Here is a 24,319-nt window from a genome sequence, read left to right as displayed (position 1 = left end):
GGAGACTTAGGCCTGTGAAGACAGCTGACAGGACTCAGGAGACAGTGCAGAACTACAACAGTGCTTCCTCTGACCTTCTAGTTTAGGAAAAACTAGTTTCTGCCTGTGATCCTTGCTGCTCCCCCATCCCCCATAGTCTTGTAGAGCCCCCTGAGCAAATTACCAGGCTCTGCCTGGAGAGGTGAGCCTCTGAGGTCAAAAGGTACATGGAGTGTACTTGTTAAATAGAACTCTCATTAATTAGGCCGGTAAAGGGATACAGGGGTCAAGCTCAGAATCCTAGAATGCCATACCTGGGGATTGTCTAGGCATTTGCATTTGCCACCTTGTATTACAGAGAAGGACTGTGAGGCTCAGGGGATCAGGTGACACACCCCAGTCACATAGCTCCCAGGAGCCACTGACATCCTGCAAGCAGAGATCCTCTGAGCACCTGCTCCATGCTGGCGGTGGCGCTGGGACTCATGCCGCAACCCGCTCCTCCCAGGCCACAGTGCTTTTTGTTTCAGTTTGCACTGTGTTCCATTTGTTTTATAAAGAAAATAACTATCCCACAACCCCACAGCATCCCTCCCACCAGCCAGCTGTTTACAGGGTGTACAGGTGGCCACAAGAGAGGTGGGGAAGTTTGCAGGTAACTCATTATAAGCCAGCCGCAGGCCTGGGTGGGGAGGCCTTTTGACCAGCGAGTGACTCATGCTTGCAGAGGAATAAGAAAACTGAACATGTATTGAGCACCTTCGGTGTTTGGGTGCAGGGTGAGGCACATGGATGACTGCTTTATTTTATTCTGTTCTCTACCTTCACTCTATGAGAGTCATAATCCCTGATAAAAGAAGAGGAAGGCGAAGGGAGCTGTGTTTTCTTGGCTTAACCCTGTGACTCTGACCATAATGATAGCCCATTCCACTAAGCCTAAGTTTCTCATCTATAAAATGGCCATCCTACAGCCTAGCTTGACTATCTGCATTTATATAAAACCCCTAATCATGGCTGGGCGCAGTGGCTCACACATGTAATCCCAGCACTAATCCCCAAGGCGGGCAGATCACCTGAGGTCAGGAGTTCCAGACCAGCCTGGCCAACATGGCGAAACCCTGTCTCTACTAAAAATGCAAAATTAGCCAAGCGTGGTGGCGTGAGCCTGCAATACCAGCTATTCGGGAGGCTGAGGCAGGAGAATCACTTGAACCTGGGAGGCAGAGATTGAATTGAGCTGAGATTGTGCCACTGCACTCCAGTCTGGGCAACAGAGGGATACTCTATCTAAAACAAACAGCTGGAGGCAGGATTTAGCCCCCAAGCTATAGTTGAAGACCCCTGACCTGGAGGGCTCCCTCTTGGTTCGGTGGTTTTCAGATTGTATATGGGGTGGGTGCTGAGTGGAAGGTCTCAGCCTTGTCCTCTGCAGCAGCTGCAGCAACAACCTCACTATCTGTCTACATGTTGCTATTTAATGTAAAGGTTCTTTTCAGCAATCAAGTCAGTTTGTAGGTGATGGTGGTGTGGTCTTAGGGGGCCAGCCATATCCTGCACAATTCCTGAGGCTTGCTTTTTGTCTTGCTAGAGGGCAAGAAGCAAGGGAAGAGTCCCTGGAAGCACACGGAGGTGTTCTGCTCCATCCCGTCCCGCTCCCTGCTCTCCCCAAGCTACTACCACAGCTTTGGAGTCACCGAGAACTATGTCATCTTCCTTGAGCAGCCTTTCAGGTTGGATATTCTCAAGATGGCAACCGCATACATCCGGAGAATGAGCTGGGCCTCCTGCCTGGCTTTCCACAGGGAGGAGAAGGTGAGGTCTGGCTGGACTCTAGCCCAGTGGGTGCTGGCTGCCCGTGGAGGGAGGCCGGTCTGCAGAAGGGTGAAGGTTAAGGGAAGGAAGTGGCATGGAAAAGGGAGGAGGCTACCAGAGGCGTCTACCCACCTTCCAGCGAGTTCTGAAGCTGGATGGTCCTTCAGAATGACCCCCAGGCCTTTGTACCCCCACGGTGATGAGTCATTGATGCGGTGATGAGTCCTGATGGAGAACTGGGCTCCTCCCAGCCTCCACCCCACTGTAGCGTTAGGGTGGTAGCTGCCAGAGGTTTAGACATTGTAATGACAGTATGTTCCACCAGACGGTTCAATAGAAACCTCTCCTTCCATTCAGGTACACCTGAGTGCTCAAAGTATGTATGCATGTATTGCATGCTTGTATATGCAACGTATGCATGTATATGTGTACATGTATATGTGCATGTATGTGCATGTGTATGAATATATGTATATATGCATGTGTGTATGTATGTATTACCAGTATTTATTTATTTGTTAGGTATTTTTAGGGGGGGGGTTGTTGTTTTTGAGACAGAGTCTTGCTCTGTCACCCAGGCTGTAGTGCAGTGGTACGATCACAGCTCACTGCAGCCTCAACCTCCCAGGCTCAAGCAATCCTCCCACCTCAGTCCCCCCCAAGTAGCTGGAACCAGAGGCACATGTCTCTATGCCTGGCTAATTTTTCATTGATTTGTAGAGATTGGGGTCTTGTTATGTTGCCCAGGTTAGCCTCAAACTCTGGGCTCAAGTGATCCTCCTCCCTTCCCCTCCCAAAGTGCTGGGATTACATGTGTGAGCCATTGCACCTGGCCTTTTTTCTTTTTTTTCTTTTTCTTTTCTTTTTTTTTTTTTTTTTTTTTTTTGCTGTTGTCACTTCACTTTTGTAAAATATCCAGTAGTTCTGTGTTGCCTATTCGAACAATATACAAGTATAGAAAGCCATGTATAAAATACTCCCTAACTCACTTCCCCCTACCCCGCCTCCCGTCCACCCCCATGTCTGAAGGGAGCCACCACTACCTACTGGCACAGTGTTACTCCACCTTCTCTGCCTTCACATGCACTTTTAGTTTTTCTTTTCTTTTTTCTTTTTTTTTTTTTTTTGAGGTAGAGTCTCACTCTGTCACCCAGGCTGGAGTGCAATGGTGCGGTATCAGTTCACTGCAACCTCCGCCTCCTGGTTCAAGCTTTTCTCTTCTCTCAGCCTCCTGAGTAGTTAGGATTATAGGCACGTGCCACAATGTCTGGCGAATTTTTTTTTTGAGACGGAGTTCTGCTCTTGTCGCCTAGGCTGGAGTGCAATGGCACATTCTTGGCTCACTGCACCCTCCACTTCCTGGGTTCTAGCGATTCTCCTGCCTCCGCCTCCTGAGTAGCTGGGATTACAGGCATGCGCCATCGTGCCTGGCTAATTTTTTGTGTTTTTAGCAGAGATGGGGTTTTGCCATGTTGGCCAGGCTAGTCTCGAACTCCTGGCCTCAAGTGATCTGCCCGCACAGCCTCCCAAAGTGCTGGGATTACAGCATGAGCCACTGTACCCTGCCAAGGTTCCAGTCTTAGATGGGACCTGGCACCTGGCAGATTCTCCCCAACTTGGTCATTGCCAGGGAGCTGGGATGTCAGCACAATGGAACAAGGGGACCATGCATGCTGGAGAGTCTCTCCAAACACTGTCCTCCTAGTGACTGCAAAGACTCTGGCAGCAAAGCGTCCCTCCTCTCCATGTGAAAGATACACTCATGGAAATACAATCAACAGCTCTCATTTTGGGGGGCACTTTTGCCTGTCTGGTGTTGTGGAGTAGACACAGAACGCAGAATGGGGACACAGTCCTGAGCCTAGCGCCTGGTGGAGCTGGGTTTTGTTCAGTCCCCAGGTGCCACAGTGCCAGACTGAGAGAGGGTGAGCTGAGCCCTTGGTGTGCGTCCTTTTTCAGACTTATATCCACATCATCGACCAAAGGACCAGGCAGCCTGTGCAGACCAAGTTTTACACAGACGCCATGGTGGTCTTCCATCACGTCAACGCCTATGAAGAGGACGGCTGCATCGTGTTTGACGTTATTGCCTACGAGGACAACAGCCTCTACCAGCTCTTCTACCTGGCCAACCTGAACCAGGACTTTAAGGAGAACAGCAGGCTCACCTCGGTCCCCACCCTCAGGAGGTTTGCCGTGCCCCTCCACGCGGACAAGGTAATGGCTTCCAAGGAGGTCCCTTTTCTTTCTAGAGAGATGTGGGCCCAGGTGGGAAGTTACTTTGGCCCTTATTTGATTGACATTGAAATCGAAAATGAACTGTTCTTGAAAAAGAAAAAAAAAAGGTTTCCTTGTTTTTTCCAAAGTAGTACCAATTCATAATAAAAACTTTAAAAAATATAGATAAGTAAAAAGGAAAAAAAAATCCCTGTAAACCCGCTACCTGAGATGATCATTGTGGATATGTATGTTTGTCTCCCAGTCTCTCTCTCTCTGTCTCTGTGTGTGCGTGTGTGTGTGTATGACTCTTCCTTTTAATCGTATTGTACATAATTTTTAACAGCTTTATTGAGATGTAATTGACACAGCATACTATTTGTCCTTTTATTTATTTATTTATTTATTTATTTATTTATTTATTTATTTATTTTTTTGAGACAGAGTCTCACTCTGTAGCCCAGGCTGCAGTGCACTGGCATGATCTAAGCTCACTGAAACCTCCACCTTCGGGGTTCAAGCGATTCTCCTGCCTCAGCCTCCCAAGTAGCTGGGATTACATAGGTGCCTGCCACCACGCCCAGCTATTTTTGTATTTTTAGAAGAGACGGAGTTTCACCATGTTGGTCAGGTTGGGTTCGAACTCCTGACCTCAGGTGATCCACCCACCTTGGCCTCCCAAAGTGCTAAGATTACAGTCGTGAGCCACCGTGCCCGGCCTAACTTGCCCATTTAAACTGTTTGACGGCTTTTGGTATATTTTCAGAGTTGTGCATCCACCACCACAATAAATTTTAGAACATTTTCATCACCTCCAAAACACACCCCATACCCGTTAGCCATCACCTCCTAGTCCTCCCCTCCCCATCCCAGGCAACCTGTCATCTCCTCTCTGTCTCTGCGGACTTGCCCTTTCTAGACATCACGTATAAATGGAGTCTTAGAATACATGGTCTTTTGTGTCTGACTTCTTTCACATAGCACAGCGTTGTCAAGGCTCACCTGTGTTGGAGTCCATATCAGTGTTTCATTTCTTTTTGTTGTTGTTGTGGTTTTTGCTTGTTTGTTTTGAGACAGAGTCTCACTCTGCCACCCAGGTTGGAGTGCAGTGGTGTAATCTCGGCTCACTGCAACCTCTGCCACCGAGGTTCAAGCAATTCTTGTGCCTCAGCCTCCCAAGTAGCTGGGATTACAGGTGGCTGCCACCATGCTTGACTACGTTTTTGTATTTTTAGTAGAGATAAAGCTTCACCATGTTGCCCAGGCTGGTCTTGAATTCCTGAGCTCAGGCAATCTGCCTGCCTCCGTCTCCCAAAGTGCTGGGATTACAGGTGTGAGCCACTGCGCCCATCTAGTACTTCATTTCTTTTTATTGCTGAATAGGTACATACTATCTTACGGACTGCTTTTCTTTCTTTCTTTCTTTCTTTCTTTTTTTTTTTTTTGAGATGGAGTCTCACTCTGTTGCCCAGGCTGGAGTGCAGTGGCACAGTCTCGGCTCACTGCAAGCTCTGCCTCCTGAGTTCACGCCATTCTCTGGCCTCAGCCTCCCGAGTAGCTGGGACTACAGGCACCCGCCACCACGCCTGGCTAATTTTTTGTATTTTTAGTAGAGATGGGGGAATTCATCGTGTTAGACAGGATGCTCCTGACCTCATGATCCGCCTGCCTCGGCCTCCCAAAGTGCTGGGATTACAGGCGTGAGCCACCGCGCCCGGCCCAGACTGCTTTTCTATCTATTTATGTATGTAAACATCTCTCCATGACATGAAATATTCTTTGAAACATCATTCTAAACATTTGCCTAATTGTTCATGGCAGGGATTCATCACCATTTGCTTACACAATTCCCTGATGTTGAAAAGCTCCGTTCTTGTGCTAAGAATGACCACCAGGCCAGACATTATCCCCAATTAGGGTGATGTGGCCAAGGCTCTGGGCTTGACTTACAGACTTACAAAGGCTTCTGGCTCCAGAACTCACTGACTTCACGACTTAATTAATTTAAATGAAACCAAATTCAATTCAATTAAATGTTGATGGCTTACATTGACTAAATACACATTACGTGCCAGGTACTTTGCTAAGCATTTTGTTTTTCTTACCTCACTTATGATCAAAACAACCTGTGGGAAACGTTCCTGTAGAAGCCTCATTTTGGCGACGGACAAACTGAGGCTCAGAGAAGTTAAGAAATGTGGGCAAGGTCACACAGCCCAGAGTGGCAGAGCCAAGACTGGAACCTGCCGCCCCCTGTCTCTAAACCCCCTTTTCTTTTTTGAGATGGAGTCTTGCTCTGTCACCCAAGCTGGAGTGCAGTTGTTTAATCTTGGCTCACCGCAACCTCTGCCTCCCAGGTTCAAGTGATTCTCCTGTCTCAGTTTCCCAAGAAGCTGGGATTACAGGCACGTGCCAGCACACCCAGCTAATTTTTTGTTTGTTTGTATTTTTAGTAGAGATGAGGTTTCACCATGTTGGCCAGGCTGGTCTTGAACTCCTGACATCAAGTGATCCACCCACCTCGGTCTTCCAAAGTGCTGGGATTACAGGCATGAGCCACCGTGGCCAGCCCTAAACCCCTGTTTGTAACTACAAAGGAGTAGGAACTCTGCTATTCTCCCCAGTAGCTCTAACTCCTAGGAAAGAGCCTCAGATGGTGCACACTTGGGGCTCTGCAGGCCTGGCAGATGGTCCTACAGTATCCAGGGAGCCTTCTCCCACCCTTACGACCCAGTTTCTCAGTGCAGGAATTCAGCCACCCTCCCAGCCAGCAGGCAGGGGAGCTGGCGTTTGAACGTAGGTTTGTCTGACTCCAGAGCTGGGGTCCTCCCCCATCTCTCCAGCGTTTTCCCACCCATAGCCATTTGTGTATCTCTGCCATGGTTTTTGTCATATTTTATATCACCTCTACTTAACATTTAAAAATCCATTTTTTTTTCATTTCAATCAATTCACTCTCTACTTAACTCATTTGAAAAGAAACACATCACTACCCAGTAGAAAGCTGGCAATGCTTGCTGCACAGAGAAGACAAGCATGAGAATAAAATAATGGAAATAAAGCAGAGGTCTTGAGCTCCAGCCAGAGGGCTGTGGCTTGCCAAGACCTGATCTCTCTGTGAAAAAGCAAAGTTTTAAAAGTATTAGGCATTAAAGACATCGTGGCACCTCACTGAGACTCTCCTTGACCTAGTCAGAATGACTGGAAGAGAAAATGGCATTGATTTTCTCCCCCATGTGACTCAGGGCTATTGGATGAACAGCCATGTCCCATGAAATCAGCACACGAGCCCTGGACCCCTGCACCGCTTGCTCCCCGAAGCACCACAATGCAGCCCCTCAGACTGTCTCCTGGTTCCAGGAAGTACTGAGGGATAACAAGGCACAAAGGTAGTAAGTGTCAAGGCTGACCTCAGCCCAGGGATGGTACACAGAGAGGAACACGCTCCCTCCCACTGCCACACCCTGCAAGATTTTATAACCTTTTATCACATTCGAGAGTGCTTTGCTTCCTTGGAACCAAGCTAAGAATGTTAGCTTGCGTATCTTTAAAAGCCATCATGTGGTCAGGCACAGTGGCTCATGCCTGTAATCCCAACACTTTGGGAGGCCCAGGCAGGTGATCACCTGAGGTCAGGAGTTTAACACCAGCCTGGCCAACAAGATGAAACCCTGTCTCTGCTAAAAATGCAAAAATTAGCCAGGGGTGGTGGCCCCTGCCTATAATCTTAGCTACTCGGGAGGCTGAGGCAGGAGAATCACTTGAATCCAGGAGGTGGAGGCTGCATTGAGCTGAGATCCCACCACTGCACTCCAGCCAGGGTGACAGAGTGAGACTCCATCTCAAAAAAAAAAAAAAAAAAAAAAAAAAAAAAAAAAAAAAAAAGCTGTCGTGTGAACCATCTGCTGCTTTGAAACTAGCAAAGGAAAGCAAGCCCCGGGATGGGTAGCTCCTGCCACGCTTTTTAATTGCTACTTATTGTCCCTTAAATATGTCTTCTTACTGCACTTTCAAGTGGCTCCGCCTGCATATTGAAATCAGAAAGTCAAGCAGGTGGACCGAGCCTTACATGCTCTGATCCAGCGGCTCTGGCTCCATTCCATCCAAAGGTTTATTGAAGAAGCAACTTCAGGAAGGTGCTGCCTTTACGCAGATGCCCTCTGGGCCTGAGGTCTTTGCAGGACATTGCTGTCCTCTCTGTCTGCAACTCTGTCCTCCTGGGCTGACACTCCTTCTCCCCCTGGCTGGCTGCACATTGAGATCCCCTGGAGAGCCCTGAGACCCCCATGTCTGGGCCTTGGCTTTGGCCCAGACCAAGGAAGCCCAGGCCCGGGTGTGGTCTCAGAAATCCCCGGTTCTGCCATGCAGCCATGGGAGAGAACCTCCAAGGTCAGGGCTCGGCAGCATGACCCGGCAGGTGAGTCCGTATCCTCTAACTGCGCCTTGTAGCTCTTTGTCAACATTTATCTCAAGTGTAAGTAACTTGTTCATTTCCCTCTTCCTGTTCAAGCCTAAGTTCTGGGAGGACAGGGACTCTGTCTCATCAGCAGCTCATCCGCTGCATTCAGAGGATGCTCTTCAATACTTGAAATGAATGAATGAATGATGAATACATGGTCTCCAAACCATACAAGGTCTCCAAAAGGGCACAGCATCTTCCTTTAGCCTTTGGAACCCGTCCCAAGTGAAAAGTAGTTCCCACATAGAACAGGCAATAGCAAATTCTATTTAAAAGGCCAGGAGGTCTTGAATGTCCCAGATTCTCTTGCTTTGGGGCCAGCTGGGGTCAAAGGAAGGTGGGGCTGGCAGGGCCTGTGGGCACCGTGGGCCTGTTTACACAGGGAGGTGTGGGGGTGCCTGAGGCAGGGCTCAGCAGTGACGGGGAGTGGCTGGGAGGGGTGTGGGCAGGGCGGGTCGTCTGGACCTTGGCCCTGCCCTGGTCCTGAAGAGCACTGTGTGAGGCCCTAGGTTCGTGTGCACCCACGCCTAAGGGGTATTCACAGGAGGAAACACTTTGGACCTGGAAGGGGTAGCTTTGACGACTGGATCAGTGGGTTTGATTTCTGTCTCCAAATGCACAAATGCAGACACTCAAATAAGAGAAGCTACCATTCATGGAGGACTCACTAGGTGCCAGGCTCTGTGTTCAATGCCTTTTCTGCTCCTAGATCCTGGCAAGAGGGGCCCCTGCTCTGGGTTTGGCACTTAGGAGGTCTGTGGGCCAGCCTTTCTTTCTCCAGCAGGACCCCTACTCCACAGGGTGAGTTCACAGGGCCAAACCATTCTGCCTACCCAGAGGGGTGCCTCCACCCCCACCCCAACCATACTCTGGACACCTGGGATGCCAGAAGCCCCTGAAGGTCCTAGCCTTGCTTCCAATACCCGTCTTCCGAAGGGCAGACTGTGCCACTCTGCTGTTCCTGCCGCAGGCCCACGAGGTGGCCAGGGCTGACTGTTGCCTTGGTTGTGCTGGCTAGGGTACCCATGCAGTGAGGGATGGAGCCTGGGATAAGGCAGGAAGGAGCCAGGGGCCAGAGACTGCCTCATTCCAGCTCAGAACTCTAAGGAGTCCTGGGTTCTCAATTCACAGTCATCCTTTCAGACCAGCACGGTGCATTGCTGGAACATTCTATCTGTCCAGCACAGTAGCTACTAACCACGAGTTGTTATTGTACACTTGAAATGTGGCTGGCGCAGCTAAGGAATTGAATTTTTAATTTTACTTAAGCTTATTTTAAAATTAAATTTAAGGCTTGGTGCAGTGGTTCATGCCTGTAATCCCAGCACTTTGGGAGGCTAAGCCAGGTGGTGGATCACTTAAGGTCAGGAGTTCAAGACCAGCTTGGCCAACATGATGAAACCCTATCTCTACTAAAAATACAAAAATTAGCCAGGCATTATAGTGCATGCCTGTAATCGCAGCTACTCAGGAGGCTGAGGCAGGGGAATTGCTTGAACCCAGGAGGCAGAGGTTGCAGTGAGCCGAGATCGTGCCACCGTACTCCAGCCTGGACGACAGAGCGAGACTCAGTCTCAGAAAAAAAAAGTAAAATTAAATTAAATTTAAATCGCTACATATGGCTAGTGGTTGCCATTTGGGACAGCCAGCTCCACACCATCATGAAGGGCTGTGTGTCAAGACAAGGAGAGAGATGGTGTTTGACTTAATTTGCTTGGTGTATTTAGACAGAAGGTTGGCGGGCCTCCACTTGTACGCTCCTCCTGGCTCCTGCGAAATTTAGGGGCTGTTAAATGCTTTGCTAATCTGCATCACAACGTTCTAAGTTATTTATGATCCCCCACATCTACAGATGAGAAAGTAACTCGCCCAACTTTGTAGAATTGTCCCTGGGATTTGAGCTGCAACTGGAATGTATGTCCTTCTGGCTGCACGACGTGTCTGGCCCTGAACCAGCCTGTTTTTCACAACCATTATTTAATTTAATCCTAACATCATGCTCAGATGCAGGTGGAAGCCACCTCACTTATACCCAGCACCACTCTAAAATATGAACCACTACCCCGATTTTACACAGATGAGGAAGCTGGCTCTGAGGAAAAGAGGTCTGCTCGAATCTGCATGGAAAACCACAGCGTTGAATTTCATAGGGCAGACAGCATTCTAGGGGATGATGGTGATGACTGCTTCTCGTGGGATTTCCCTTAAGTGTAGGGATCTCAGTGCAAGCTTGCAAGATGGTGCTGAATTCTGGCTGGAAAGTGATGTCTTCCTAAAACCGAGCATGCTGGCCACCGAAAGCAGCCAAGTCATGTTTGTTATTGCTGTGGATGGAAAAATTCACGGTTTATTCCTTAACCAGTCCGACCAGTTTGGGGCTGGAGTTATAAGATGTCTGTGCAGACCAACTCCCTAAGAATCAAGGCTGGAACGTGCCCAGAGGCCTGTTGCCGTCACAGGCTTAGCAAGGTACCAGAAAGGGCCTCCCACCAGCTTGCAGAGCCATGCAGGTAGAGGCACTGAATTTTTTTTTTTTTTTTTTTTTTTTTTTTTTTTTTGAGACAGAGTCTCGCTCTCTCGCCCAGGCTGGAGTGCAGTGACGCGATCTTGGCTCACTGCAACCTTGGCCTCCCAAGTTCAAGTGATTCTCCTGCCTCAGTCTCCCGAGTAGGTGGGACTACAGGCACGTGCCACCACGCCCAGAAAATTTTTATATTTTTAGTAGAGACGGGGTTTCACCATGTTAGCCAGGGTGGTCTCGAACTCCTGACCTCAGGTGATCCACCCACCTCAGCCTCCCAAAGTGCTAGGATTACAGGCATGAGCCACTGCGCTCAGCCAAATGTTTCTAAGATGCCACCAATGGGCCAGGTGCTGGGCTCCTTTGTCTCTGCATTTCTTCTCATTTGATGCTTACAGTCACCCTGCAAAACACGTCTTGCCCCTTGACAGCCCAAAGAAAAGCTGACTGAGTTGTGCATTCACTCATTAATTCAGCAATTACTTTCTGGGCACTAGGTGCCAGGCACTGAGCAAAATCTGGTCCCTGGCTTCATGGGGCAGACAAGCTAAAAGAAGGAAAAGAGTTTCATAAAGGAGATAATTACAGCTTAGGGCCAGTGCCTTGGAGACACTGCAGATTCCAATGGAGTTGTTAGGGAAGGGGTGTTTCTTCCTAGACCTTCGGGGATGGGGAAGAGCCAGCCTCAGGGCCTTTGCACTACCTTCACCCTCTACCAGCAATGCTCTTGCTTCTGGGCCAAAGAATCAATGCAAAGGCCCCAGGCATAGGCTCTGCTTCTCTCCCTGTGACTTTGGACCAGTCCCTTTCCTTCTCCAGGCCTCAGTTACTTCTACAAATCGAGACTGAATTAAACTAATTTCTGAGGACCCTTGCGGTTCAGCTGCTAAGTTGCAGTAAACTTCTCATGCTCTCCAACACAAATGCTGCTATCCCTAAAATAGGTTGGTTTTAATTATAAAAGCCATTTTGAGCCAGGTGTACTGGCTCATGCCTGTCATCCCAGCACTTTGGGAGATCAAGAGAGGAGGATCACTTGAGCCTAGGAGTTCCAGACCAAGTTGGGCAACATAGTGAGACCCTGTCTCTATAAAAAACACAACAATTAACCAAGGATGGTGACACATGCCTGTAGTCCCCCAGCTACTCAGGAGGCTGAGATGGAAGGATCACTTGAGCCTGGGAGTTTAAGGCTACAGTGAGCTATAATCACACTACTGTACTCAGCCTGGGTGACAGAGCAAGACCCTGTCCCAAAATAAAATAGAAGAGATCTTGGAAAATGCAGAAAGTAGAGAAAAGTTTAAATGAGAAGTCAGCCATAACAATAATCTTCCGTTGTCTCGTTCCTCAATATCTTCTAGAGCCTAACCTGTACTCACCTCCAGTAGTGGTGGCAGCAATATAATAAGTGATAGTAGTAGTAGTATGGTAATGACAGTAATAACACTATAACAACAACAATGTCATCGACAGAAGCAGCTGACATTTACCTAGCACTTACTGTTAAGCAGGCACTCTTGTGAATCATTGGTACAGATGATGTCATTTAATCTGCACAATAACTCAAAAGATGCATATGCTATTAATATACACATAAGGAAACAGAACTATAGAGAGGCCACGTGACTTGCTCAAGGTCCACGGTTAGTACATGAGGGAAACAGGGAGTAGTACATGCTCGATAAATATTTAATCATGCTAAATCCCTCTCCTCGCTTATACTGATGACAGCAAGATACTGAACACAGCAACATCTGACTATAAATTGAGACCAAGAAATGTCCTTGAAGGCTGTTTTCCCACCGAATAATTTTTATTGCATGTTTGTTTTCATTTCTGCAGTGGTAACTTTTCCTAGGAGAAAATACTGAAAATACAGAGAGGCATACAAAAAAGGAACTGAAGTCCCCCATAATCCCATCATCTGTTGTATTTTTAATATTTGGTATATTTCAGGCCAGGCATGGTGGCTCACGCCTGAAATCCCAGCACTTTGGGAGGCTGAGGGGGGGTGGATCACTGGAGGTCAGGAGTTTGAGACCAGCCTGGCCAACATGATGAAACCCCATCTCCACTAAAAAATACAAAAAATTAGCCAGGCATGGTGGCATGCGCCTGTAATCCCAGCTACTTGGGAGGCTGAGGCAGGCGAATTGCTTGAACCCAGGAGGCAGAGGTTGCAGTGAGCCGAGATCATACCACTGCACTCCAGACTCCAGTCTGGGCAACAGAGCAAGACTCCATCTCAAAAAAAAATATTATACTCACACACACACAGACACACACACACATACTTATTTCTCTGCCTCTTCTCAATGTAACTTTTTTAATGCGGTTGAGCTCAGACTGCATATGCAATTTGTCCTGATGCTGCTTTTACTCAGTGTTGTGTGATAAGCTTTCCCATGTTGTTGTAAAGTCTTTAGAAGCATCCTTTTAATGACTGCTGCAGCTTTATATAGGTGAATCATCTAGTACTTTAACAGTGAGAACTTACTCTTAGAAGCACATTAATTTTCCCTGTGAGGGATAAGGCAGGCTCAGAGTAAGAGAAAAGAGTCCCATCACCTACTAGGTATGTGACCTTGGAGGAGTCACCTTAAATGGCCAATCCTCATTTTTTAAACCGAGACTAAGAATAACAACAGGAAAAGAGCTGCTTCCTATGATTAATGTGAGGCTAAACCAAGATGACATATATTCAAGCATTTTTTAAAATATATACACTAAAGCAAATGTTTGCTCTGGATTACACGTTTTTATTTTATTCTTTCAAAACTGAATTTTTTCAGAATGCAGAAGTGGGCTCAAATTTAATCAAAGTGGCATCTACAACAGCCACGGCCCTGAAGGAAGAAGATGGCCAAGTCTACTGCCAGCCGGAATTTCTTTATGAAGGTAAAATGCATCCTCTTGTCCTGAGATTAGGAAAGGGGCAGATTTTCATGGGGACCCCAGAGGCCTCTTTACATAATACTTCCCTCCTGTGCACGTACAAGGGCCAAAAAGGAAAGGCTCTTGGAATGCCCCGATGAGAAGCATCTGGGGACATTTCTCTTTCCTTTATCTTCAATGCTTCCTAGGAAGGCAATGGGTAAGGCCAGCCATGGTGGCTCATACCTGTAGTCTCAGCACTTTGGGAAGCTGAGGCAGGCAGATCACTTGAGGCCAGGAGTTCGAGACCAGCCTGAGCAACATGGTGAAACCCCATCTCTACTAAAAATACAAAAATGAGCTGGGTATGGTGGCACATGCCTGTGGTCCCAGCTACTCAAGAGGCTGAGGCATGAGAATCGCTTGAGTTCAGGAGGCAGAGATTGCAGTAAGCTGAGATTGTGCTATTGCACTCCAGCCTGGGCAGCAGAGCAAGACACTGTCTCAAAAAAATAAAAATAAAAATAGGAAGGCAGTGGGTGGTTCTTGGGCCAGATAACTTCTGCAAACGCTGTCCCTTACTGAACACAGGCTTATTGAACAGGCATAATACCTTTCCATTTCTACCTCTCAACATCCACAATATCCTGCAAAATAGCTGTTATCAGCTCCATAATATGAAGGAGAAAACTACGCCTGAGAGACCTTGAGCTACACCCAGAACGCAGACCCTCTAGAATAGGAGTCACACCCATGGAGCAGGGCTCCTCAGTCTGGGCACCGTCGCCATCTGGGGCTGAGTCATTCTCTGCAGTGGGTGCTGTCCAGGGAATTGTAAGATGTTTAGCAACATTCCTGACTTCCACCCACTGGAAGCCCGGAAGACCCCTATCCTGAATTGGAGCAGCCAAACATGTCTCCAGACATTGCAGCATCCCATGGGGGCACCATTGCCATGATGGAGAACCACTGCCCCAGAATATAAACCCATGAGGTGAGGATTGTGTTGCTGTGCTCACAGGGTATCAGCAGCACATGACACAAAGGCTGGCATACAGAGGTCTGTGTTCAATACGTCAAAGTACAGAATGAATGGACTTGTCCAAGGAGACTCAGCTAGAGAGTGGCGCGGTGTGCATTTAAACTGAGCGCATTGGCTGGGTGCGGTAGCTCGCGCCTGTAATCCCAGCACTTTGGGAGGCCAAGGTGGCCAGATCACTTGAGGCCAGGAGTTTGAGACCAGCCTGGCCAAGTTGGCGAAACCACATCTCTACCGAAAATACAAAAATTAGCTGGCATGGTGGTGCATGCCTGTAATCCATAATCCCAGCTACTCGGGAGGCTGAGGCAGGAGAATTGCTTGAACCCTGAAGGCAGAGCAGTAAGCTGAGATTTCGCCACTGCACTCCAGCCTGGGCAACAGAGACTTTGCCTAAAAAAAAAAAAAAAAGACTGGGAGCCTTGTTCCATCAGCTGCCCCATGCCAGGAAGTTTGAGTATCCGGAAGAGCACATAGACTTGGGGACTCTTTTAGGATGACCCTTGGATTTGACCTAATAATCCACTTCTGTAAAAGGCATCCCATACATCCCATAATGAGTTCTGTGAGGGAACTCATACCCTTGGAGTCTTTAGAAATGAATTAATAGGTGATGCCAGGTCTGAAGGCATCAACCCCCATCCCTGCTCACCCACCACATCACATTTTTTTTCTTTCCTGAGAAGCCCATGCTTATTTATTGTTGCAATACTGTGCACACTAAAAAGTGTAACAATAAATAAACTACCCATAATCCCTGCACCTGTGACAGCCCTTTGGGATACGCATCCAGTCCTCCCATCATGCGTGGATTATGTGACATAGGCTGGTTCCCTTCTGGCGAGTTCTCAGACTGCTCTCATTTCATCCCAGCAGTGTCATTCTGTTATTGTTGACATTAGATTTGTTCATGCACATCAAGGCCTTAGTGTGGGGTCTGGCCTATAGGGAGAGTCCGGCCAATGGCAGCAATATTAGAACAGCCCTAAGAAGCAGGTTCAGACAAACGCAAAATTTGCCAAAAGGCAGGCAGCAGAGCCAGGTTGTGACCCCAGCCTTTTCTTATCCCAAAGCCCATTGCCTCTGTATTTGTACTTTTGCAAAATACATTCCATATCATGTAGAATGTTCTGAAGCTGCCTCTTGCACTTAATGAATGTAACCTGAGTATTTTCCCACATCGTGAAGATTCTTCAAAGGACATGGCTGTTAAGGACCGGGCACGGTGGCTCACGCCTATAATCCCAGCACTTTGGGAGGCCGAGCCTTAATTTCATGTAACTACTGGCCAGGTGCAATGGCAATTACAGGCATTACTCATTCCTGTAATCCCAGCACTTTGGGAAGCTGAGGCGGGTGGAGCACCTGAGGTCAGGAGTTTGAGACCAGCCTGGATAACATGGCAAAACCCCATCTCTATTTTTAAAAAAATACAAAAATTAGCTGGGGGTAGTGGGGCACACCTGTAGTCCTAGCTACTTGGGAGGCTGAGGCAGGAGAATCGCTGGTTTGAGAGGGGCCCAGGAACATCTTGGAAATCTCAGGCCTACTTTGAGGTCAAGGGCAGACAACTTCTTCTTATTTAAGTATGGGAGTGTTCCGTCTGCCTCACCTTCATCTGGGCCTGTCCCCTTGGAAGTTTCACGCTTTCTCATATGTGGGATTGGACATGTCCTTCCCACCTCAATAATTCATTCCCCTTCCTGCCCCACTGAACCTAATCAGCATTTATCCATGGATGTATCTCTGCTTCCTCTTCTCTTGGACATTATATCTTCACCAGCAGCTGGTGGCAACCACCAGGAATATTTCCTAAGAGTTGAACATGCATTTCAGTATTCAGACTTAGAAATTCAATTTGATGCAATAGGCATATATACATATATACACATTTATGGCCAAGCGCGGTGGTTCACGTCTATAATCCCAGCACTTTGGGAGGCCGAGGCAGGCGGATCATGAGGTCAGGAGATCGAGACCATCCTGGCTCACACAGTGAAACCCTGTCTCTACTAAAAATACAAAAAAAAAAAAAAAAAAAAATTTGCCGGATGTGGTGGTGGGCACCTGTAGTCCTAGCTACTCAGGAGGCTGAGGTAGGAGAATCGCTTGAACCCAGGAGGCGGCGGTTGCAGTGAGCTGAGATGGCGCCACTGCACTCCAGTCCAGGCGACAGAGCAAGACTCCATCTCAAAAAACAACGACAAAAAAAACCATATATATATATATATATATATATACACACACACATACATACACACACACAGAGAAAAAAATAAGATTTTTGATTATGTAAAAACAACATGATGAAAATTTCACATAATGAGAAACTTAGATTCTATCATAGAAAATGTAAACTATAAGGCAGTTACAACCCCAGCAATGCTTCCAAACTTTTTCTCTTCATTTGTAACCTAGTGGAGATATAGTAATTCTATAATCAGCTTTTACTTAACCTTATGGTATGGACACTTGCCCATGTTATTAAAATCATTATTAAACGTTATTTTTCCATAATGTTATTATATAATTCACCAGATTTAATTAACTATTCTCCATTGACACCCTTTTCCACAGCTTCCCGTTCTGTTTTAGTTTTTAGTTTTTAATTTTAGAGATAGGGTTCTTGCCATGTTGAGCAGGTTGGTCTTGAACTCCTGGCGTCAAGTGATCCTCCCATCTCAGCTTCCCAAAGAGCTGGAATTACAGGCACGAGCCACCATGCCTGGCACAGCTTCCTATTTCTCTTTTTTTTTCTTTTTCTTTCTTTCTTTTTCTTTCTTTTCTTTTTTCTTTCTTTCTGTTTTTGTTTTTTTTTTTTGGACAGAGTCTCACTCTGTGGCCCAGGCTGGAGTGTAGTGGCGTGATTTCGGCTCACTGCAACCTCTGCCTCCTGGGTTCACGTGATTCTCCTGCCTCAGCCTCCCGAGTTGCTGGAATTACAGGCATGCATCACCATGCCTGGCTAATTTTCTTTGTACTTTTAGTAGACGCAGGGTTTTGCCATGTTGGCCAGGCTGGTCTCAAACTCCTGACCTCAAATGATCTGCCCGCCTCAGCCTCCCAAAGTGCTGCGATTATAGGCATGAGCCACTGCGCCCAGCCAGCTTCCCATTTCTCATCACACATATGCACATGCATGCACACATACACACATCAGCACTTTTTTGAAAAGAGCTTTAAGAAATTGCAGTAGCCTCTGATTTTAATCATGCAATTCTCTTTGATTTCTATCTTGGATAATTAAAGATGTTTATACACTTAAAACCTAGGTCTGTGGTACGTTGCTCCAGGCCTTTCTGATAGAGCTGGGGTAATTATCAGAGGCTCCGTCCCCTGCCTTTGACCACCTTTGATCCAATCCAGGCTCTAAATCAAGCTCAGGGATCTTGGTGTGGGAACGAATTCTGAGGAAAGGCTACCCAGTCTGACAGGAAGGGTGGATGCTCCCAGCCCCCAGTGATGGGGGCTTCATCCGCCTTCTAATTTCCTTGTAGGCTTAGAGCTTCCACGGGTCAATTATGCTCACAATGGAAAGCAATACCGATATGTCTTTGCTGCAGGAGTTCAATGGAGTCCAATCCCAACCAAGGTACTGGTCTCTGTGTATTCACAGGCTTTTCCTACAGTGATTGTGTCTATATGCAAAGCTGAATTCTAAGGTTCTGAGACATTGATTAGAAAAGAGGAGGTCAGAAGGAGGTAAGTATAGGATAAAATTAATTTGAAGTAAGGATGGACAGCTGGGAGAGGGAGTTATGGGCTAAGGTTCAGGTAAGAGGTTATGGCTGGAGTTTATTCACTGATTTCTTTATTCAATACATATTTATTGAGCACCAACTATGGGCTACAATGTGGTAGGCACTGAGGGTAAGGAAGTCAGCAGGGGGATGCCCAATCCCTGACCTAAGGAACTCACCCTCTCCAGCAGAGAGGGTGTAGCTGAAACTTAGAGGATTTATTTTGCTTCTTTTTTGGTTTTGATTTGTTTTTTCTGTTTAAAAAAATATACAGAAAGAGACAGGGTCTCATTGTGTTGTCCACGCTGGTCTTGAGCTCCTAGGTTTGAGGGATCCTCCTGCCTCAGCCACCAAAAGTGCTGGATTACAGCCATGAGCCATGATGCTTGGCCCATTGGGCTTCTTTTTTTTTTTTTTTTTTGAGACGGAGTCTCACTCTGCCACCCAGGCTGGAGTGCAGTGGCCGGATCTCAGCTCACTGCAAGCTCCGCCTCCCGAGTTTACGCCATTCTCCTGCCTCAGCCTCCCGAGTAGCTGGAACTACAGGCGCCCGCCATGTCGCCCGGCTAGTGTTTTGTATTTTTTAGTAGAGACGGGGTTTCACCGTGTTAGCTAGGATGGTCTTGATCTCCTGACCTTGTGATCCACCCATCTCGGCCTCCCAAAGTGCTGGGATTACAGGCTTGAGCCACCGCGCCCGGCCCCATTGTGCTTCTTAAGCTACCATTTGTGAAACACTTACTGTGTGCTGGTCACTGTGCTAAGTGCTGTGCAGGGATCACTTTTTTTAAACATCTTCATTTTTCATAATAAAATGGAAAATCTTTTTTTTATTACAAACAGAGCAGAAATGTCCACAGCCAAATATTAAGCCTCCACCCCTCCATACCCCAAGTCACTCTCCACTAATACCAAACCTAGAGGGAAATAGGTCTGTTGGGAGATTAAGAGAGATTCAGGGAATTGCACTCTTAAAGCAACAAAGGGGTTGTATTATACTTTAAATGTTTGCATTGAAGGTATTCATTTATTTAACTCATATAAAATTGCAGTACAATGCCAAATATAAGATATAGCCAATATTTTAATTTTCAGAAGGGGTGTGGTGCCTCACACCTGTAATCCTAGCACTTTGGGAGGCTGAGGATTGCTTGAGGCCAGGAGTTCGAGACCAGCTTGGTCAACAATAGCAAGACCCTGTCTCTATATTAAAAAATAATAATAAATTTTAAAATATTTTAATTTTTAAAAGAATTCCTTGTGCAGTATCAGCTACATGGTGGCCAGAGGACCCATGTTTAAAACTGGGGGAGGAGGCTGGGTGCAGTGGCTCATGCCTGTAATCCCAGCATTCTGGGAGGCCGAGGTAGGCAGATCACCTGAGGTCAGGAGTTCAAGACCAACCTGGCCATGGTGAAACCCCATCTCTACTAAAAATACAAAAAATTTGCCAGGCGTGGTGGTACATGCCTGTAATCCCAGGTACTCGAGAGGCTGAGGCAGGAGAATTGCGTGAACCCAGGAGGTGGAGCTTGCAGTGAGACAAGATCACACCATTGCACTCCAGCCTGGGTGACAAGAGTGAAACTCCATCAAAACAACAACAACAACAACAACAACAACAACAACAAAAACCTCGGGGAGGACAGTTAGCTCCTGTCCTTTCTTGGCTGTGCTCACCAGAGGCAGCTGTCATTGGGGGATTATGTCAAAAGTCTATATCCGATGGGCTTCATTTCTGTGTTTCTCCTCGTTGGACGTACAGATAATAAAATATGACATTCTCACAAAGTCATCCTTGAAATGGAGAGAGGACGACTGCTGGCCAGCGGAACCTCTGTTTGTGCCCGCACCAGGTGCCAAGGATGAGGATGACGGTAAGACTCTAAGAAGCCAAGCCTAGTTGCTGCATGCTGCTGATGATCCCCCTCCCACAGAGACACCATCTAGGGGCAGCTGACCCCCCAGCTCATAAAGGGGGTGGACTGGTGCTTTGAAGTCTACATCTGTCTGGGTCAAAGCTAAAAGGTTAGGGAGTCCCCAAGGCTACCTTTACTTCTTATACCAACTGCAAAGTTTGAGGGTCCCCAAGATACCCTTCGGTTTCAATAATTCATTAGAATCACCAACCTCACTGCAAGCGCTTATGCTCACAGTTCTGGTTTGCAGCAGTGAACAGATACAGACTAAAATTAGCAAAGGGAAGAGGTGCACAAGACAGAGCCCAGCAGGGACCCGCAGGAGCTTCCAGCTGCACTCTCCCAGAAGAGTCACAGATAGCACTGACTTCTCCTGACAATGCTGTGTGACAATGCTCACAGAATACTGTTGCCAGCCAGGAAGCTCCCCTGAGACTCGGTATGGAGAGTTTATACTGGGGCTCAGTCATGTAAACATGGTTGCCCGCCTGTGTGTCTGACCTTTATTTAGTCTTCAGTCCTCCTGGAGATCAAGCTCATACCACGTGGCCCAAGGCCCCACCATAAATTCCACTGTAAGGGTAGACTGCCTGGTGTGGCCCAAGGCCCCCACGTATACAAAGATACTTGTATCAAGCAGGACATTCCACCGGTATAGAGGTGACCTCCCAGAAACTGAAGACAAAAGCCAGCCTCCTCTTTAGACAAGTTTAAGTTTTTTACTGCACAAAGTCCATCTCCTTTCCAGTCAGTGACACTAAGCTCTCTCAGAATGCAGAATCTTGGTTTTAAAATTGATTACAGTGGCTGGATCCAAAAGAAATGTTTTTAAGAAAAGAAGTCTTGCTCTGTTGCCCAGGCTGGAGTGTAGTGGCATGATTGTAGCTCACTACAGCCTCAAACTCCTGGGTTCAAGTGATCCTCCTGCCTCAGCCTACCAAGTAGCTGGAGCTACATGGGCATGCCACCATACCTAGCTCATTCTTTGCATTTGTTGTAGAGAAAGGGTCTCACTGTGTTTCCCAGGCTGGTCTCTATCTCCTGGGCTCAAGCGATCCTCCCATGTTGGCCTCCCAAAGTGCTGGGATTACAGGTGTCAGCCACTGCACCTGGCCTGGATCCAAAATTTTAACAATGCATAAGCACGTAAATGTTTCACGGCGCCCCTGGAAATGTGTATTTGTGGCCCACCTCTATTTTCTAGGTTTCCACTTGACTGAATGATCCTTCCCCTCTTTCATTCTCAGAAATGCTTCAGAAATGCCCTGCCCACAGCCCTGAGGAGGCTAAGGAGGGTAACTAGAACCATAGGTGGGGATGTCACCTGGCCACGCTGGCAATGGGGCTGCCACACCTGCAAGGAGGGCAAGCTGCCCCACTTGAGCCTGCCAGCTTCTTCCCTCAGGTGACAAGGGAGTGGTTTTCCACCTGGGTCTTGTCTTCCTACTGATCATGGCATGGCACGTCAGGCCAGCAACCCTGTGTCACTGTCATCTCCGAGGCAGGGGACCACTGGCATTGCCTCCTGCTCAGGCCGTTCTCCCACTCAGCAGTGTGGACACTTTCTTTACATTCTCTGTGAGGAGGGAGTATCATTGTCTTCATTTTACCAATGGGATGCTCAGAGAATGACCTTGTTGCCCAAGGTCACACACCCCATACATTCAGAGGTGAGATTTAAATCCAGGCCAATCTGACTTCAACGATGCTCAACTGCTCTTTAACCTGGGACCCTCTGGGGGTATTGAGAGTATTTGCAGGAAGTTGATATGCATTATTTCGTTTAACTCTCTACCCCTTGAGAGTGAGTATTGAGAGTGTTTCCATGTTACAGAGGGGAAGGATGAGTTTACTAGCATTGCTACGTGTACAAGAGATGAATTAGGCCCATTGAAATGCCATTCTTCGAGCCAGGTGTGGTGGTTCCTGCCTGTAATCCCAGCACTTGGGAGGTCAAGGTGGGCAGATCGCTTGAGCCCAGGAGTTCAAGACCAGCATGGGCAATATAGGGACACCACATCTGACAAAAAGCACAAAAATAAGCCAGATGTCATGTAATGTGCCTGTAGTCCCAGCTACTTAGAGGGCTGAGGTGGGAGGATAGCTTGAGCCCAAGAGATCGAGATTGCCGTGAGCTGTGATCACGCCACTGCACTCTAGTCTGGGCAACAGAGTAAGAACCCATCTCAAAAAAGCAAAACAAACAAAAAACCGAATGCCATTCTTCAATGCCTGCAATAATTTACAGTGTGCTTTCAAAATCCATCATGCAGGAGATACTCTCAGCAACCCTATGAGTGTAGGTGAGATTATCCCATCTCTACTAATGAAGAGACTGAGGCTCTGAGAGGTCAAGGGACTGGCCCAGCCAGGGCTAGAACCAGGTTTTCTGGTTTCTTTGTTTGTTTGTTTTGAGATGGTGTTTCACTCCGTCACCCAGGCTGGAGTGCAATGGTGCGATCTCGGCTCACTGCAAACTCCACTCCCAGGTTCAAGTGATTCTCTTGCTTCAGTCTCCTGAGTAGCTGAGATTACAAGCACCCACCACCACACCCAGCTAATTTTTGTATTTTTAGTAGAGATGGGGTTTTACCATGTTGGCCAGGCTGGTCTCGAACTCCTAATCGGAAGTGATCTGCCCATCTCTGCTCCCAAAGTGCTGGGATTACAGGCGTGAGCCATCGCGCCCGGCCTACAGCCAGATTTTCTGATTCCTAGTTCCCAGGCCTTTCCCTTCTGTTACAGTGTCTCAAATTCACTTCCCTACTGTTTTGGTTAGATACATATGTCTAAAGAGGGCGGAGAGACATGCTGAGAAATTCATCCCTCCGACTAAAGGCTGCACTTTTACAAAGTGTTTCTTTCTGTTTCCCCAAAGGAGTAATCCTATCAGCCATTGTCTCTACGGATCCCCAGAAGCCACCTTTTCTGCTCATTCTGGATGCCAAAAGCTTTACAGAATTGGCCCGTGCCTCCGTTGATGTCGATATGCACATGGATCTCCATGGATTATTCATCGCAGACATGGACGGGGACGCAAAAAAGCAGGCCGCTTCTGAGGAACAGCGGGACAGGGCTTCCGACTGCCACGGGGCTCCTCCGACCTGATGATGTTGAGGTTTGGACAGGGGAGGGAAGCTTGGCTGTCAGAACCCCATGGATACATTTCTTTGGATAGAGGAGAGGGCCTTGGTTACCTTTTGTACTTATTCTTTCTGTGGGTGCTTTCACAAGGGCATGGCAAGGGACCTTGTCAGTATCATTTCTTTCATTTTATTTTGGCCGTAAAAATTTTGTTTGGAAGTCAAATATTTGAAGATCAAACATATATTGATTAGATCCAGTTCTTCTAAGAAAGCTCCTTTCCTTTAACATAAAGACCTTGATCATGAATCAGAAATTATATTCTTTTTTTTTTTTTTGAGATGGAGTCTCGCTCTGTCTCCCGGGCTGGAGTGCAGTGGCCGGATCTCAGCTCACTGCAAGTTCCGCCTCCCGGGTTTACGCCATTCTCCTGCCTCAGCCTCCGGAGTAGCTGGGACTACAGGCGCCCGCCACTTCCCCTGGCTAGTTTTTCGTATTTTTAGTAGAGATGGGGTTTCACCATGTTAGCCAGGATGGTCTCGATCTCCTGACCTCGTGATCCGCCCGTCTCGGCCTCCCAAAGTGCTGGGATTACAGGCTTGAGCCACCGCGCCCGGCCAGAAATTATATTCAATGACATTTTCGTCATTTTTAGAATCAGCCACTAACCCG

General features: G+C 47.4%; 1 protein-coding gene across 2 annotated transcripts in view; it reads left to right on the top strand.

The window, feature by feature from the left end:
- The window catches only part of BCO1 (beta-carotene oxygenase 1), a 51,007-nt gene extending 27,153 nt beyond the window's left edge, over positions 1-23,854 (top strand). For both annotated transcript variants that reach the window (XM_010375151.2, XM_010375150.2), the window contains 6 exons: positions 1,568-1,791; positions 3,751-4,008; positions 13,784-13,889; positions 18,402-18,496; positions 20,410-20,521; positions 23,442-23,854. In XM_010375151.2, coding sequence (XP_010373453.2) covers positions 1,568-1,791; positions 3,751-4,008; positions 13,784-13,889; positions 18,402-18,496; positions 20,410-20,521; positions 23,442-23,671 — 1,025 coding nt within the window. In that variant the 3' untranslated portion in view covers positions 23,672-23,854. The remainder of the gene's footprint in view (positions 1-1,567; positions 1,792-3,750; positions 4,009-13,783; positions 13,890-18,401; positions 18,497-20,409; positions 20,522-23,441) is intronic.
- The last annotated feature ends 465 nt before the right edge of the window (positions 23,855-24,319 follow it).

Source organism: Rhinopithecus roxellana, chromosome 20 (assembly GCF_007565055.1).
Source record: "Rhinopithecus roxellana isolate Shanxi Qingling chromosome 20, ASM756505v1, whole genome shotgun sequence".
NCBI lineage: Eukaryota > Metazoa > Chordata > Mammalia > Primates > Cercopithecidae > Rhinopithecus > Rhinopithecus roxellana.
Note: the sequence above shows the minus strand (reverse complement) of the source record. Positions and strands in the feature narration are given on the sequence as shown.